The sequence below is a fragment of the Lissotriton vulgaris genome, chromosome 5 (genome assembly GCF_964263255.1).
Source record: "Lissotriton vulgaris chromosome 5, aLisVul1.2, whole genome shotgun sequence".
Taxonomy (NCBI): Eukaryota; Metazoa; Chordata; class Amphibia; order Caudata; family Salamandridae; genus Lissotriton; species Lissotriton vulgaris.
The window spans coordinates 1,511,348,871-1,511,363,388 of record NC_141693.1 but is presented as its reverse complement, the minus strand read 5'-3'; the positions used below and the strand labels follow the sequence as shown (position 1 = coordinate 1,511,363,388).

The following is a 14,518-nucleotide window of genomic DNA, read 5'->3' as shown; positions in this document are numbered from 1 at the left end:
ACACGGCCTGAAAAGATATGGGGATGCCCCCTGGGAGGCTACAGATGAACCCTCTAAAGAATATAGAGTATTGGCGGGCCTAGAGCGCAGACACGCAATGCCCCAGATCTATAGAACTCTCCAAAACAATAGTCAACCTCACTCCCATCATTGAAGGAGCAATGGGAGAGAGACCTTGGCACACTGGAAGATGAGGACTGGGGAGAGGACTGTAGGCATTGGAAGGAGGTGGCGATATGGGCAGCATATCAACTCGTGCAGCTGAAGATCCTGTGAAGGGCACACTACATCAGAACCAGGCTGCACCACATGGTGAGGTCAGATACAGATAGATGCCTGAGGAGGTGCGACCAGGCTGGGACACTTGTGCATATGTTGTGGGCTGCCAGAATCTTAGACACTACTGGGACCAGGTGAGAAGCCCGCTGTCAGCAATCACGGGTGAGATGATAACGCTTGGTCCAATGCTGGCAATGCTGGGAATCGGGGGTAGCAGACGCTATCCAAATATGCATTGTTGCTGTGTAATATAGCTCTCATGGTTGCCAGGGATGAGCTTTGTCGCAGTGGGAGTGCCCCCACAATTGAGCACTGGGTGGTCAAATTAGACTGCTGCATGTATGGCTGAGAAGTCTGTACACGAGGCCAGTGGCATGGATGAGCTTGTGCATCCATACCTGAATTTGAGGCAATTCCAGATTCACAAAGGTATTGCATCAAGTTGGTAGGCCTCCTGGAGGATGGCGGAACGAGGAGAAAAATTATTTATCCTTTTTAGCGACACTTTCTATGCGTGATGATTTCTGCTTTACGCATAGAAAGAGGAAACATTCTGTCCGTCTCCCACAGCACATCAGGGGACAAAGAGGGGGTCGCTGGGGGGGTAGCCCACTTTTAAAGGGCTCTACTCTGCCCCACTCCTCTGTTGCATAACACATGACCACTTACGGTCATCACCCACTTCTTTGGCCCCCCAACCCTCCACGGTGGAGCGACTAATGATGCCCACCTGCAAATGGCCGACAGTCTCTTGACCAGGAAGGTATTCTTTCCTTCACATAAACAATCCAGCCCGTAACGCAGGCACGCTTGGACAAGGGACTTTAGGTCAATCGGAGAGCAGGAAGAATGGTGGACAGATTCAACTCAAGGGCATGGAGACATATAACAAAGACATGACTTCTGTGATCGATGATGATGTCACTGACAGGATCTAGAAAAATAATTACAACACTCCCAGGCAAGAAACTGATCATTTGCTGTTACTGCTCAACAAGGATTCTGACACACACATGCACATAGATTTTATGAAATTGGCCTCTGTACAGAGATCCTCCTAAACTTCAGCAATGAGAGACATGATTTGATGGAGTGACGCAAGACTAGAAACTCCCTGATGGAATAACCCATAAGGCAAAATACAGCCGTCACTCACATGGGTTAGGTGGAATTTTACAAGATCCTCTACACCCTACTGACCCCTGCACCCACCATACAAACCACATCTTCCACACTGAGGCCACCCTCTGCACCTGTGGTTTATTCGGAAAACCCACATCTTACAGTTTATAATTTTCTCACAAGCACCTAAACGGATTTTGTGAAGCTGCATTATGCTAATACATAACTAAAAGACCACCCTCCAATGAAATAATTTAGCAACAAATGTGCACTGAGTTTTTCACCCCAGCCCCCCTCGTCCACATCCCTGGTTTCACATGCTCACCTCTCTTCAGCCGGGGTGCCACTGGTGGGTAGGTTGGCATCGATGGAGCTGGAGGAAGGGTGGAGAAGGAGCCTTCCAGAATCGTCCGGCTTTCCTGCGAAAGAGTACTTATTAGCTAACAGCCTGGGCTTTCGGTCCCATCACATTTTTATGCTCCATGTCCACCCTCCATTCACTTGTAGCTAGTGCTTGCTGTTGTCTGACGAATGATGATGGAAGCATCTCAGAATCATTGGTTGATGCACAATCGTATTGACTGATCATATGGGTTCAATCGTTCGCATGTGCAGGTCGAATGCTCCATGTGAGCCAACCTGCCCTCACTGAATATAGAAGGATGAGGAACAATATAAGACATGCTTGGAATCTATGGTTTAAAAAGGGGGTTCTACTTTCCAACACAGGGAACACTTGGGATTGTACTGCCAAAACATTTGGCCATTTGACAATCCAAAACTACCCATGTATGTCTGCTTGCTCTGCCCCAAGGTATCCGCCCCCTTCCGAGTGAGGTCAGAAACTAAGATTCTTTGATGATTGTGTGTCTGATCTGCAATTCCAGAGTGGACTGGACGTGTTTCACCCCAGGGTGCTGTTGCGCGTAGTAGAAGTGATCACCACAGGCATATGTGGTATGCACAGGGTGTGTGCTCTACTGTATGCCTGATGCTCAGGCACACACACAGAATTACAAAAATGAAATGTTATGGTCAAATGTTATAGTTAACTATACCAGTGCAATTGCTACATGGAGGTGAGAAATAACAAGGTAATTAGAAGAAACAAAGATACACCCTGTAGTGCAAAATTATGCAAAATTATAAGAATGAAATATCAAGTAATGATAACTATTTCCCAGGGCCTGTTTACAAGAAAGTCTTGTGTGGCATAAAATGGTCCCTGTAGAGATCCTAAGTATCTCTGCTTAGCCTCTTGTGGTACATCGGGCGTGTTACTCCACGGGTCATCACCAGGGCAGGCAAATCATTGGAATTGCATCTGAGAATGATGTCAATAAGTTAAATGCCCAGCCTTAGCACGTATGGCTCAATGAGATACTTAGGATAAATACAAGACTATTCTACCCTGCAACTGCAAGACTATGGGCCTATTGATCATTGTAGTTCTATCAATTCACTTTTCACTAATGGGTGTTACACAATTTTACACTATACACTGTGTCACCAATACCTAGGTCACATGTGCTGTTACGTATCGTCTGAATATATTTATGCAGTCTTAAGTTTTGAGTTCGTGTCTTTTATTTACAAATTCATTGACTGAGCTTTTTCAACAATCCATTTTTTTTACATAATTATGTTCAAAGAAATTATTCTTCATGTTTTGCGCCCCAAAGTAGAACCATCATCATGGAGGTGCACGTTAGAGGTACATGGTGCAATGTCTGTTTTGTATATATGTGTATTGATTGTATGCTCAGGTGTATTGATTGTAGGCAACTATTATGAGCACTTTCCTAGGCTGGGCGCTTTATATTCTGAAATGGATGTAAGAGGTCCTATTATACGTCTTGAGTGGTCCCAGGTGTGTAGAAGACCAATCATACTCACTCACTTGTAGCTGGAATTTCTTCATTACCATGGGTGTCCCTGGGATCTGGAGTCGACACTCGTACAATCCAGAGTCTTCCACTTGCAGCCCTTCAATGGAAAGTTTTATAATGCCTCTTATCGTGTCTTCCACTATTGTGTGTCTCTTAGTAGATCCAGAGAGGGGGAAGGCTTGAGTACCTCTGATCGACTGGCACCCCATTCCTGGCAGCAGACGGCAAAAGACCCTGGGAACCAGATGGTAGTCTGTAGCACTGTAGTGGCATTGCATTGAGGTGGAGGCACCCTCAGCATACAGCATCCACTTAGGAGCTGGAAATGGAGAGTAGATGGGAGCGTTAATGACCCTACAGGAGAAGACCCAACAAACAGCAGTCATAACTTCAGTTCAGAAATAACTTTTGACTAACAATGAGAACTAACAGATATCTAGATGGGCTAGGAAATGTTGAGACTGGGCCCGAAGCTGAATGTTTGCAGATTTGGCGATATCACCTCTTAAAAGGGATTCTCTTTAGTTGCTTAGGAGTAATGGTGTCCATGATTTTTGTCATGGAGTTGATGTGATGATTAGTGAGTTCATGAGCGTCATGCATGTTAGAAGGGGAAGCAGGTTGTTTTTACTAATAGCTGACAACGTAGATGTGGGTCGAAGTTGCGGGTGTCTCTCACCCAATGTTTGGCTTTCCTAGGTTCACCCCTAGAGCTAATCACTGTTTCAGATATAATGACGGTGATGCATTGGTGGTCAGTCCAGTCGCAGGGTAGGATGTTTTTGATTTGAATGGTGTTTTCTTTAGCGATGATTAAATCTAAGGTAGGTTCTTTGTTGTGGGTAGGGCTGTTGCAGGCTTGGATAAAGTTGAGGTCATGGATGAAGGCCTTAAAATTGTTAACCAGAGGGTCATTGGGATTGTTCCAGTGAATATAAAAGTCACCAAGAAAATTCTGGTTGTTCTTTGTTGGTGGAGGAGATGATCTCCATAATCTGTTCAATGAATGTGTGGTTATCTCCAGGAGGATGGCAAATTGTGTGGAGAGAGCACGTAGTTGTCATTGGTGGAGAAGTTAATCCTAAGGTGTTCACAAGAGGAGAGTGATGGAGAATGTGCTAGTTTCATGGTTAATGTGTATCTGTGTATACAGGTTAGGCCACTGCCAGAGCTACCAGATATGTCGAGTCTGATGATGGCATGACTGGGTGGGACTAGTGTGCCAAGAATAGGGGATGAGGATTCATTCAGCCAAGTTTCAGTGAGTATAGGGATGTCAAGGTCGAGGTAAAGTATAAGATCAGCTATGTCAGCCGCGTGTTTTACAGTTAGTGTTGCCTTCTTTAGAAGGATAGGAGGCAGTGTTTGTGGGATTTTGGTGTAAGACATTGTCCGAAATAGCAATAGAGGACAGGGAGTGCTGGACTACACTTGTAACTTTAGGCGAGGGGGTGTCATCCTGGGGAGAGAGGTGTGAAGAAGGGTTTTGGGTGGTTAGAGGTTAAGGGTGTAACCTAAGGAGGAGGCAAAGGGGAGTTGCAAGGGGACAGGCTGGGCAGTGGTCATACCTAATTTCTCTTTAAAGAAAGGTTGAAAAAAAGTTCCAGGTTGTGATCTGAAGCTTGGCTGAAAACTGTGCCACTCTTATAGAGGGAGATGGTGGCTTCCCGATTATACAGTGAAGAGGGTGCAATAGTGAGTTTCTGACCATGTGAGATTTTCTTGGTGGTGGTGGTATTGAGTAGCGAAGATAACACTTTCCTCCACTGAGCACACCAATTGGTAGTGAAGAGAAAATCCTTCAATATATTGCCCTTCTTGTGGCAGGAGTAGGGGTCTGTGATAAGAGTTTCTTTTTTGCTGTTGAGGATTTTATGTTTGAGATTTTTAATGGCATTTTTGGATAAGTTGGGAGGGTCGTTTATTCTAAATGAGTTATTTCGAGCAGGAGACAGTTGGGCGTTCATCTTGTTACCTTGGTGTATATCCATGTTGGGTGGTGAAGTCAAGGATAGCAAAAAAGGAGCAGGATGGGGACAACTTCCAAGATGGCAGCCCTTTTGGGAGCAGGAATGGGGGCTACTATTGGAGATGCTATGAAGTCCCTTTTCTATTTTAATTACAAAAAAGATTTAGGTAGTCCTTTTTCAGTTTCCATGATTAATATACCATGATAATTAGACAGACCTTTGTCACGTTCTATGGAGGTTGAGGTATCGAGTCTCAAGTGAAAACGTAGAGGCCATCTTGGCTGTAAAAGAGATAGAAAATCGAGTTGGCCGTATGGGCAAGCCCCGTGAAAGGAGATAGTTGCTAGAGATGCCACAACACCCACTGCCACCTCCTGGGGCCACCATGCGGACGACCACATAGTTGGGGCCTGCCCCACCACCAGCACCTCCGTCTTGTCACCATTCAGCCTCAGCCATCCATGCAGCCAATTCTTGCATGCATGCCCTGAAGCTGGAGGCAGCCGACTCCGGTGCCTGGGTTAGGGAGACCACCAGCTGTGTGTCATCAGCATAGGATACGACCCTGATCCCAAACCCCTCAGCAATTTCCACCACGGGAGCAACATAGATATTAAACAGTGTAGGGCTCAGGGTCGGTCCCTGCGGCACTCCCTGGTTCAACTTGATGACCCTGGAGTAGTGTTCGCCATGTCTCACCTGGAAGCACCGCCCCAACAAGAAAGATTTTAACCAGTCCAAAGCAGTACCAGACACACCACCTTTCTTTAAACATTGCACCAGAGTGTGGTGAGCTACAGTGTCAAAGGCGGCACTTAGATCCAGCAGGATTAAGGCCGCCGTTTGACCAGCATCCACAAATTGTCTGATGGACTCAGTGGCAAAAAGCAGAGCCGATTCAGTCGAATATCTGTCTCGAAAGCCGGACTGGGTCGGGTGAAGAAGAACATGTTCCTCAATGTAGGCCGTGAGCTGTACATTCACCACTTTTTCAGCCACCTTTGCGAAGTATGGCAAAAGGGAGATAGGGCGTAGGTTGTCTAAATGCTCTAACCAAAGGTGCGGTTTCTTCGGGAGCGGCAAGACCACAGCTTCCTTCCAGCATCCAGGGACGCAGCATGTATCAAAGGAAGTCGCCACCAGGTGCCTTATAAAAGGCTCCAGGCATTCCAAACTCCCTTTTAACCTTTTCGGAGGAGCCGGGTCCCTAGGGGATCCAGACTTAATACTGCTACAGATTTTAATCAGTTGTTCCGGGGGGGGGGAGGGGTATAGAGAATTCCTTCAGCCCTCCTCCTTCCATCACAGATGCTCCATCTTCCAGCCCCATCTCACCGCCCCTTGCCGCTTCGGGGAAGGTGGAATAGATTTTTTCCACCTTCTCAGAGAAAAATTCCGCTATCTGATTACAAAGTGAAGTAGTGTGGCTCACTGGTTAGAGGCGGCAGACCCGAGAGCAGAGGACGGCCCGGGACCAGGGTTCAATTCCCGGCGCGGCAGGTTTCTGGACCAGGGTCAGCGGACTCGATAATTCTCTCGCCTCGGTGCCCACTCTGATCAGTGATCACACTCGGCAACTCTGGGCATTAGCTTGCCTCATCTTCACTAACGGCCCCACCAGACCGCCGGGGATGCCTGGTCTCACCCTGGAGATACCCATTAAGGGACCATCTCTCAGGGAAGCCAGGAAGGGTTTCGCAGCGGTCGAAGCGCCTTGGGACCCTCCGGGTAAGTAGTGCGCTATATAAATGCCTATACATTTACATACATTTACATTTACAGCCCCTCTGAACCCACAACCGGTGCTGCTAAGCTGGTGATGGAGGTTAACTCCTTGCAAACCTTTAAGAGCTCCCGGTTTGAGCTACTGGCTGAATCAATTCTCTCTAGGTAATGATCCGCCTTGGCCCTTCTGATTAGTTTGTGATAATTCCTTAGCTCCTTTTTATATTGCTCTTTCCCCTGCTCTGAGTAATCTACCCTCCAGATCCTTTCCCGCCGTTTACATCCAGATTTAGCTACTCTCAGGGATTCTGAATACCACGGGCCGATTTCTGGGTTCTGAACTGTTTTTTCTTAGCCCATGGGGCCGTGCAGTCCAGAGCCTCCGTGATGCGTCTATCTAAGTTTTTACAGGCTGATTCCGCATCGCTGCCCCCTGGCGGGCCATCCTGCCCCAGGGCCTTGTTAAAAAGTCCCTGCGAAAAAACTCCCCACCTCCTACAGACCGCTATCTTGCTGCTAGGTACTGATCTCTTAGTCACAGACTGGCACTGGTTGACACCGAAGCTAGAACACGGACCTCCACTGAATAACATGGAAATCAGAGAATATCCCCGTGTATTGCATTTCAGGTGAAACATGACCAGGCTGGAATTGTGGGAATAATAGCATGCATACCATTAATGAGCAAGCAGGTATCCCTGAGCCAGAACTGGGCTTGTTTTTTATGACCGACAAAAGACATCTGTGCTGCTGTCAGGGGAAGTCCATTCTCACCGGACCCAGAGCAGCCATCCTGCCCTCCTGCCCTTTCCCTGCTGCCTGACTGTGAAGATCCACTCTGATGCCAACACTTGATGCAAACTGAATATGACGTCAGATGGCGGTCTGTGGAAAGGTTGCAAGCCTAGAATGTTATTGAAAATAGTGTGAGGAATGTTCTCATGGCAAGATCGCCTGTTGTGAAGATGGTACTTTTCTGGCGCTGCTGTGCCGATCCCCAGGTATCGCCAGCTAACGACGGAATTACCATCGCCATTGCGATAATATTATCGGCTTTTTTCTCCGCCGTTCCCTGTTTTTATCGCCATGTAGAGTGAGCATGATAATATCACGCTAACATGGCGATGAAATACAGGGTTAGGCGGCGTTAACTTTTCTGGCGATGACTGACGTTGGCGATAGTTATTGCACGTTCTCGTGAATTTACCCCTATGATACTTACATGCATTGCAGAAATTAACTAGAGTCAGATTCAACATGGTACATCCGAAAATGGGTTTCCAGATAATAGTGTACACTTCCAGAATATCTGCTACAAAAATATTGTAGCAATAATAAAAACAAAAATATTAAGAAGGTTTGTAGATAGGTAAGTGTATAATTACTAAACTTCACTTCACATTAAAAAATATTTTTGTTGACATTCCTGCTATTTGCTATTCTTTCTAACTGCTTTTCTTAACCCCACAAGCCTTGGCAATATGCATATTAGAGTTAGATATAGTAAATCTATATTTACCTGAATATTTTTGCCTTTTAACATTTTTGTTCATATTCTTGCTATATTTTTGCATCACAATATTATTGTTGACGATATTCTATCATACAACTGATAGCAAAATGTAGGCTACAGTCCCTATCTTCCAGATTTTCTATCTTTCCAGTCTATCCCAAAACCTTAAGTCAGTGTAAACCTCATGTAGTAGACTGACGCTGAAGTTGGTATACTGCTCTCTGGCTCTTACCCGACTGCACTTCGAGTTGTACCGTCCTGGTGATGTAGACACCCGTGGAGTCAATCGTCAGACAGTGGTACCTGCCTGAGTCCTGGATCTGGAGCCCCTCCATTATTATCGTTACAATGCCGCTCAGTGTATCATCACGGATACTGGCCCGGTTGGGCACAGCCATGGGAGCATCAGATGTAGCAACCACACGTTGGCACCCTGCCTGGGGAGACTGCAGACACCACACTTTTTCTGCCGGGCTGTGCAGCTGTGGATTATAATGACAGCGCAAGGTGATCCAGCTTCCAGGCACCACTGATACCACTGTGGCAAGCTGACCACAGACCATGCTGCATCCTGCTGGGAACAGAATGTGGACAAGATAGTTACTGAGAAAGTTATGACTAAAACACCAACACATGTTACAGAGATTTTTATATTAATTTGTTTTTTTTTTAGTTTACAGTGGACATAGTACCAGGGGTATGTAGGAATACTGTAGTGAGGAGGTCCAAGCAGGTAGCTTGTAATTAAAGATGCATTATTCATGTAAATAAGAAGTAGGATAGTTCAGAACAACAAGATGTTAAGATGTGAAGGAGAGCCCCACCAGGAGCAGCCTGTCTGCTGCTCAGCCCATGCTCAACTGTCACTTCACCTCTCTGTGTCCCAACATTCCGAGGCTCATCAAGACTCCAACATTCAATTGAGTCAGAGCACAGGCACCGGCTGAGCAGGAATGGTAAAATATATTACATAACAATGCAGGATACTACACATACCTTACAGAAATCTGGGACCATGTGCTGTACAAAATGTGGCATGCAATCTTTACATTCAAAATAATTAGATGAGCGAGTGAAACCAATCATTTTTGCCAAAGTGTCTTGGTATCCAGTGTAGTGATTAAGAGATTTTAATATGCTTGAGAAGAATGATATATTTTAAAGGTAAGAGCTACAAGGTCCTTACAAGAGAGAATAATAAACTAAATAAAATGAGGAACTTTCAATTGTTATAAATGTGTGGCAAAAGGTAGGAGGTTAGAGGCCATCAGCAAGTAACTAGCTAATATTGCCGTAGGAACAGATTATAGCAGTGCATTTACAGATCATTTAAAAGAAAGTGCTCTTTCACTTTAGTTTCCAAGTATTTAAAACATGGATCTAGGCTAATCCTTTTGGAGGTGACATTCTGTATTCTTGGAGGGAATCCTGAGTAGGAGCGGTCTAAAGTGGAAGTCCAATCGACGATCTTTGGGAGTGCTCAGTTTTAAGGCTTTAAAAATAAGCCATTATGACCTAAACATGTCCCTTGTGGCCTGACTTCCGTCATGGAGAAACTTGTAGTGTACTTCCAGTGTGGTATTAGAGAGCAGTGAGCAACATCTTTCACCAATGTCTGTTCAATACTGTTAGATTTGGGGTTCTCTTGTTGGCATAGGTAGGTACCTGTGACAAATAGGGACACTTGTGTCTAGTCAGGGTAAGGGGGTACACTCCTAAAATAACCCCTGCTCACCCCCTTGGTAGCTTGGCACAAGCAGACAGGCTTATCTCAGAGGCAGTGTGTAAAGCATTTGTGAACACATACAGTAATCCAGTGACAACACTACAGATGAACACCACACCAGTTGTATATTAAAAATAGTTATTCTTTATATAGGTTTAACACAAGACCACAAACGACAAAAATCCACAATACTGTACTTAAAATGGTAAAATTAGCTTAGTTCTCTTTAGATCTTAAAATGCAACACTTTGAGTCAATGTACCTTAATATGCGTAACGCTTCTACAACAAAAGTGTTGCAGGGAGGGTGATGCAGTAGTTTCTTACACGCAAAGACAGTGATTCATTGAAGACCCGGTGCAAAGAAACAAAGATGGCGTCTTCTTCTTGATGCAACACGCTCCTCCGATGTTGCGAGATGGCTCGACTTGATGCGACAGCTGCAGCGGCGACACCCTTGTTCAGCGATGCAACGACAGTGGCTTTGGCAGCGACACTCTTCTCCGACGATGCGAGATGCTTCCGCTCGCTGCGACACCCTTGTTCAGTGATGCGATAACAGCGGCTTCAACGGCGGCACGCTTCTCCGTGGATGTGAGGCGCTTCTGCGGTGCAATGCGACAGCTACGTCGGCGACACCCTTGCTCAGTGATGCGACGGCAACGGCTGCGACAGCGACACGCTTCTTCGATGTTGAGAGACGTTTCCTGTGATGCAGAGCAATGCGACAGCTACAGCGGCGACATCCTTGTTCAGTGATGCGACGGCGACACGCTTCTTCTTCGTGAGTCACGCTTCCAGCTCCTTGCGACACGAAGTCCCTCAAAGGGCCCAAAACAGCTGCAGGCACTTCTAAAGAAATCTTGGGGAGTTGGTGGCTAAAGTCTGTTGTGCCTGAGACTTCAGCAGGAGGCAAGCTCTTCTCTCAAGCCCTTGAAGATCCTTTACAAGTTGAATAAAGCACACAAAATTCCTTTCTCCTTTCTTTGGCAGTCAGGCAACCACTGCAGGCCAATCTCCCAAGCCGCACTTCAGCTTAGGGATAGTCTCTCCTCAGTCTCTCTGGTTCCACTCCTCAGTGAAGGTTTCTTCTTGTTTGTCCAAAAGTGATCTAAAGTTCTGGGATTCGGGTCCCCTTTTTTGCACACAGTTTCTCTTTGTTCTCTGAAGGCAGAGGGGCCTTTGCCTAGTTCAAACCAGTTCTGGTCAGTCCTGGAGCACTCTGTTTACATGACTCCTTCTTTCCTTTCACAGTGTAGAGCAGGGACATCAGATACACCACAGGGGGTGGAGCCAGCATTGTGAAATGTACCCACTGCCCTTTTCAGGTCCCAGGTGCAACTCCTCCCACCCATCGTCATGCGTGTGTCTCTATTCAGCCCTGTGCTGACTCCCCCTGTCTCCTGGAATCCCCCAACCCCTGAAACTCAAACTCCAGACAAGGAATACACAACGTAGCAGAGGCAGGCTTGGATGGTTAGACAAGAAAATACCTACTTTCTATAAGTGGTATTTTCAAACACAGAATGTTAAAACCAATTTCACTAAATGATGTATTTTATCATTCTGATTTCAGGCATAGGCAACTCGAATTTCTACCTAGTTCCCTGAGTCAGTTAGGATTATAAAATGTAATAATCTACCTGCCCATTCTGGCCTATGGGGAATAGGTAGCCTTGCAATAGTGAAAAACGAAAATGGCTGTAATTCACTATTAGGATATGCCACACACATCAGGGCTTGTCCTACTTTATACTTAAAATGCACCCTGCCCTTGGGCCTACCATAGGGGTGTCTGATATGACGAAAAGGGAAGGTTTAGGGACTGGCAAGTGGGTGCACTTTCCCAGTCAACATGACAGTACCAGACTGCACACAGGCTCTGCAATGGCAAGCCTTAAACACACTTTTACAAGCTGCTCCTGTAGGTGGCACAACATGTGCTGAAAGCCCACCAGCAGCATTTGGATTACCAGTCCAGGGCACTCCAAACCAGCCAATCACGGAGTCACTAATCCATACATCAATTTACAATAGGGAGAGCATATGCACTTTAGCACTGATCAGCAGTGGTAAAGTGCCCAGAGTCATAAAACATCCAACAACAGGTCAGAAAAAATATAGGAGGAAGGCAAAAAGTTCAGGGATGACCCTGCAAGAAAGTCCTAGTCCAACAAATATATAGAACATATCTTAAAGAAGTTGTTTTATAGATTTTGGGGTTATGGTTACTTTTTAGTTTGGTGGTCTACCTGCTATCCAGGCAGGACAGAGGATGAGTGCTATATCCTTGGTGAAGGGAGCCCAGATGTATTTTGAGACCCTTGCCTTCCTTATGTGGATTACTGTGCCTTCAGTCTGTCCAACCTGGCCGCAGATGCACTGAAGGTATGGATTCATGGAGAGTTGGTGTCATGTTTTTTCTACTGCTCAGCAGTTACTTTGTAGTTTTACTGATTTAAACTTCTATTATTTATTTTTTCTGTCCACACTGCTTTGTCCTGCATGGCGATCCCTGAGAGGATCCATCCAATGATGGCGACTCCGCCCTGAAGAATGTAGGCCAAACACCACTGTAATTTTGCAGTCTACTGGTATTTGAACCAAGGGGGTTCCAACGTCAGAGACAGCTGAGACTCCCCTATCAGAAACTCATTAGTTCCACTGCCTCTAACTGAGGGGTGACGGGAGCTCTATCAACTTATGGTAAAGCTCCTGTTCCATCAAATTCTAAGTAAGGCGCTTTATATTTATCGTCTATAACCTTGAAATTGAGAGCTGTGAAGATGGCCCGAATATAAGGTGCCATTTTATGACGATTACAGGATGTTTGTAGTGGCTATTTGATAGAGATGTTGTGGGTGTTTATGCAGTTTCTCCTATTGTGTGTACATTGAAAATTATTCTGTAATAAAAATGTTTTCAGTTTTCAGATGTAGGGAGAGAAATTCGTAGCTGATGTGATTTGATTCTCATGAAATTTAGATAAATCCTGGTGCTTTATCGTTTGAGATACATTTGATGGCCGAAATGACCTCATTAAAGTAATTTCAGTGAAATCTAGGGGGCATATTATCAAGAAAGCTCGATACATTAACGCTGCTTTTATCGGCAAGAAACTGCTGATAAAGCAGCGATAATGGGCTTGATAATATGCTCTATGGAATTCCGATCGAAGCCCATGGTAGATGTGAAGACATCTAACATAGGCTTTGATTGGAATTCCATAGAGCATATTATCAAGCCCATTATGGCCGTTTCATCAGCAGTTTCCTGCCGATAAAGGCGGCGATAATGTATCGAGCTTTCTTGATAATATGCCCCTATGTTTCCCTGGGTTTGTACTTTCAATAAATTACACCCCCTGATGGCTTGGGGTAGAGTGCTATCATACACTTTGGAGAAGTGCGTCCTCCACAACAGTGGTGGGATGATTTCGTCCAGACTAGTATTGTGGTTCTCTGTGAAAAAAGATGTATTTATAATTTTCCCAAAACGGGATGCATCATTCTTATCACTTGCCTCTTGCAATTTTTCCACGCTTCCCATCTGATAACTTTCTTTCTTGCTATGATTGCTTCCTTGTAGCATAATATTCAATGCCTTACTTCTTCCATTATTCTTGACGACTTTATCAAGGCCTTTATTAAGCAACTATGAATGGTGGAACAGATGCCATCAAACCATTTATTTTTCCTTGATTCCCTACACAGGATTACGGTAAAGCCAACAGCTCAGTGAAAGAGTTACATATTTAGTTGTATGCTCTCAACAAAAGAGCAGGATTAGACCCCAGACACACTTTCAGATGTGCCTGGTTCTTGACTACCAATTTACCCAGTAAATGGTCAGAGTCTACAGTATCCCATTTACGTAGAATACCTCTATTCTTGTACATCTCGATTGGAGGAATTACACGGTGTGCTTTAATTGCATCAGACCTGTGATAAATCTTAAGGCCAAGGGGTTGTGATCAGTCCAGCAAGTTTGCATAGTAGTAAAATCAAAAACCTTCAGAAGCTATGAAGTTGCCACAGCTATAATGTCAATTATATTCCCTGCGCCTCTCCCTGTGACGGTGATTTGGTTCAAGACCAAAGTTGCTGCAAGATCTATTGTTAATAGTAGATTTAACCTGCTCATAATCTTATTGAAGTCATCCCCATAAGGATTATGCTCAAAGTGCACATGGTCCTCTTCGTTGTCCTGGCCAATAGTGCCACATACAACATTCCTTGAAATAGGACAGAGTCTGCTATTAACCCCCCCAACGCCCCAATAACAACAGAATTCCA

General features: G+C 45.2%; 1 protein-coding gene and 1 long non-coding RNA gene across 2 annotated transcripts in view; one reads left to right on the top strand and one right to left on the bottom strand.

Moving 5' to 3' along the window:
* The window catches only part of LOC147712883 (uncharacterized), a 190,239-nt gene that overhangs the window by 142,047 nt on the left and 33,674 nt on the right, over window positions 1-14,518 (top strand). The gene's annotated exons all lie outside the window — the stretch shown is intronic.
* LOC147712884 (trem-like transcript 1 protein) overlaps window positions 1-14,518 on the bottom strand; it is a 104,413-nt gene that overhangs the window by 64,674 nt on the left and 25,221 nt on the right. Inside the window, 3 exon segments of the mRNA XM_086923544.1 lie at window positions 1,727-1,820; window positions 3,298-3,609; window positions 8,731-9,069. Of these exon segments, the coding sequence (XP_086779670.1) occupies window positions 1,727-1,820; window positions 3,298-3,609; window positions 8,731-9,069 (745 nt within the window).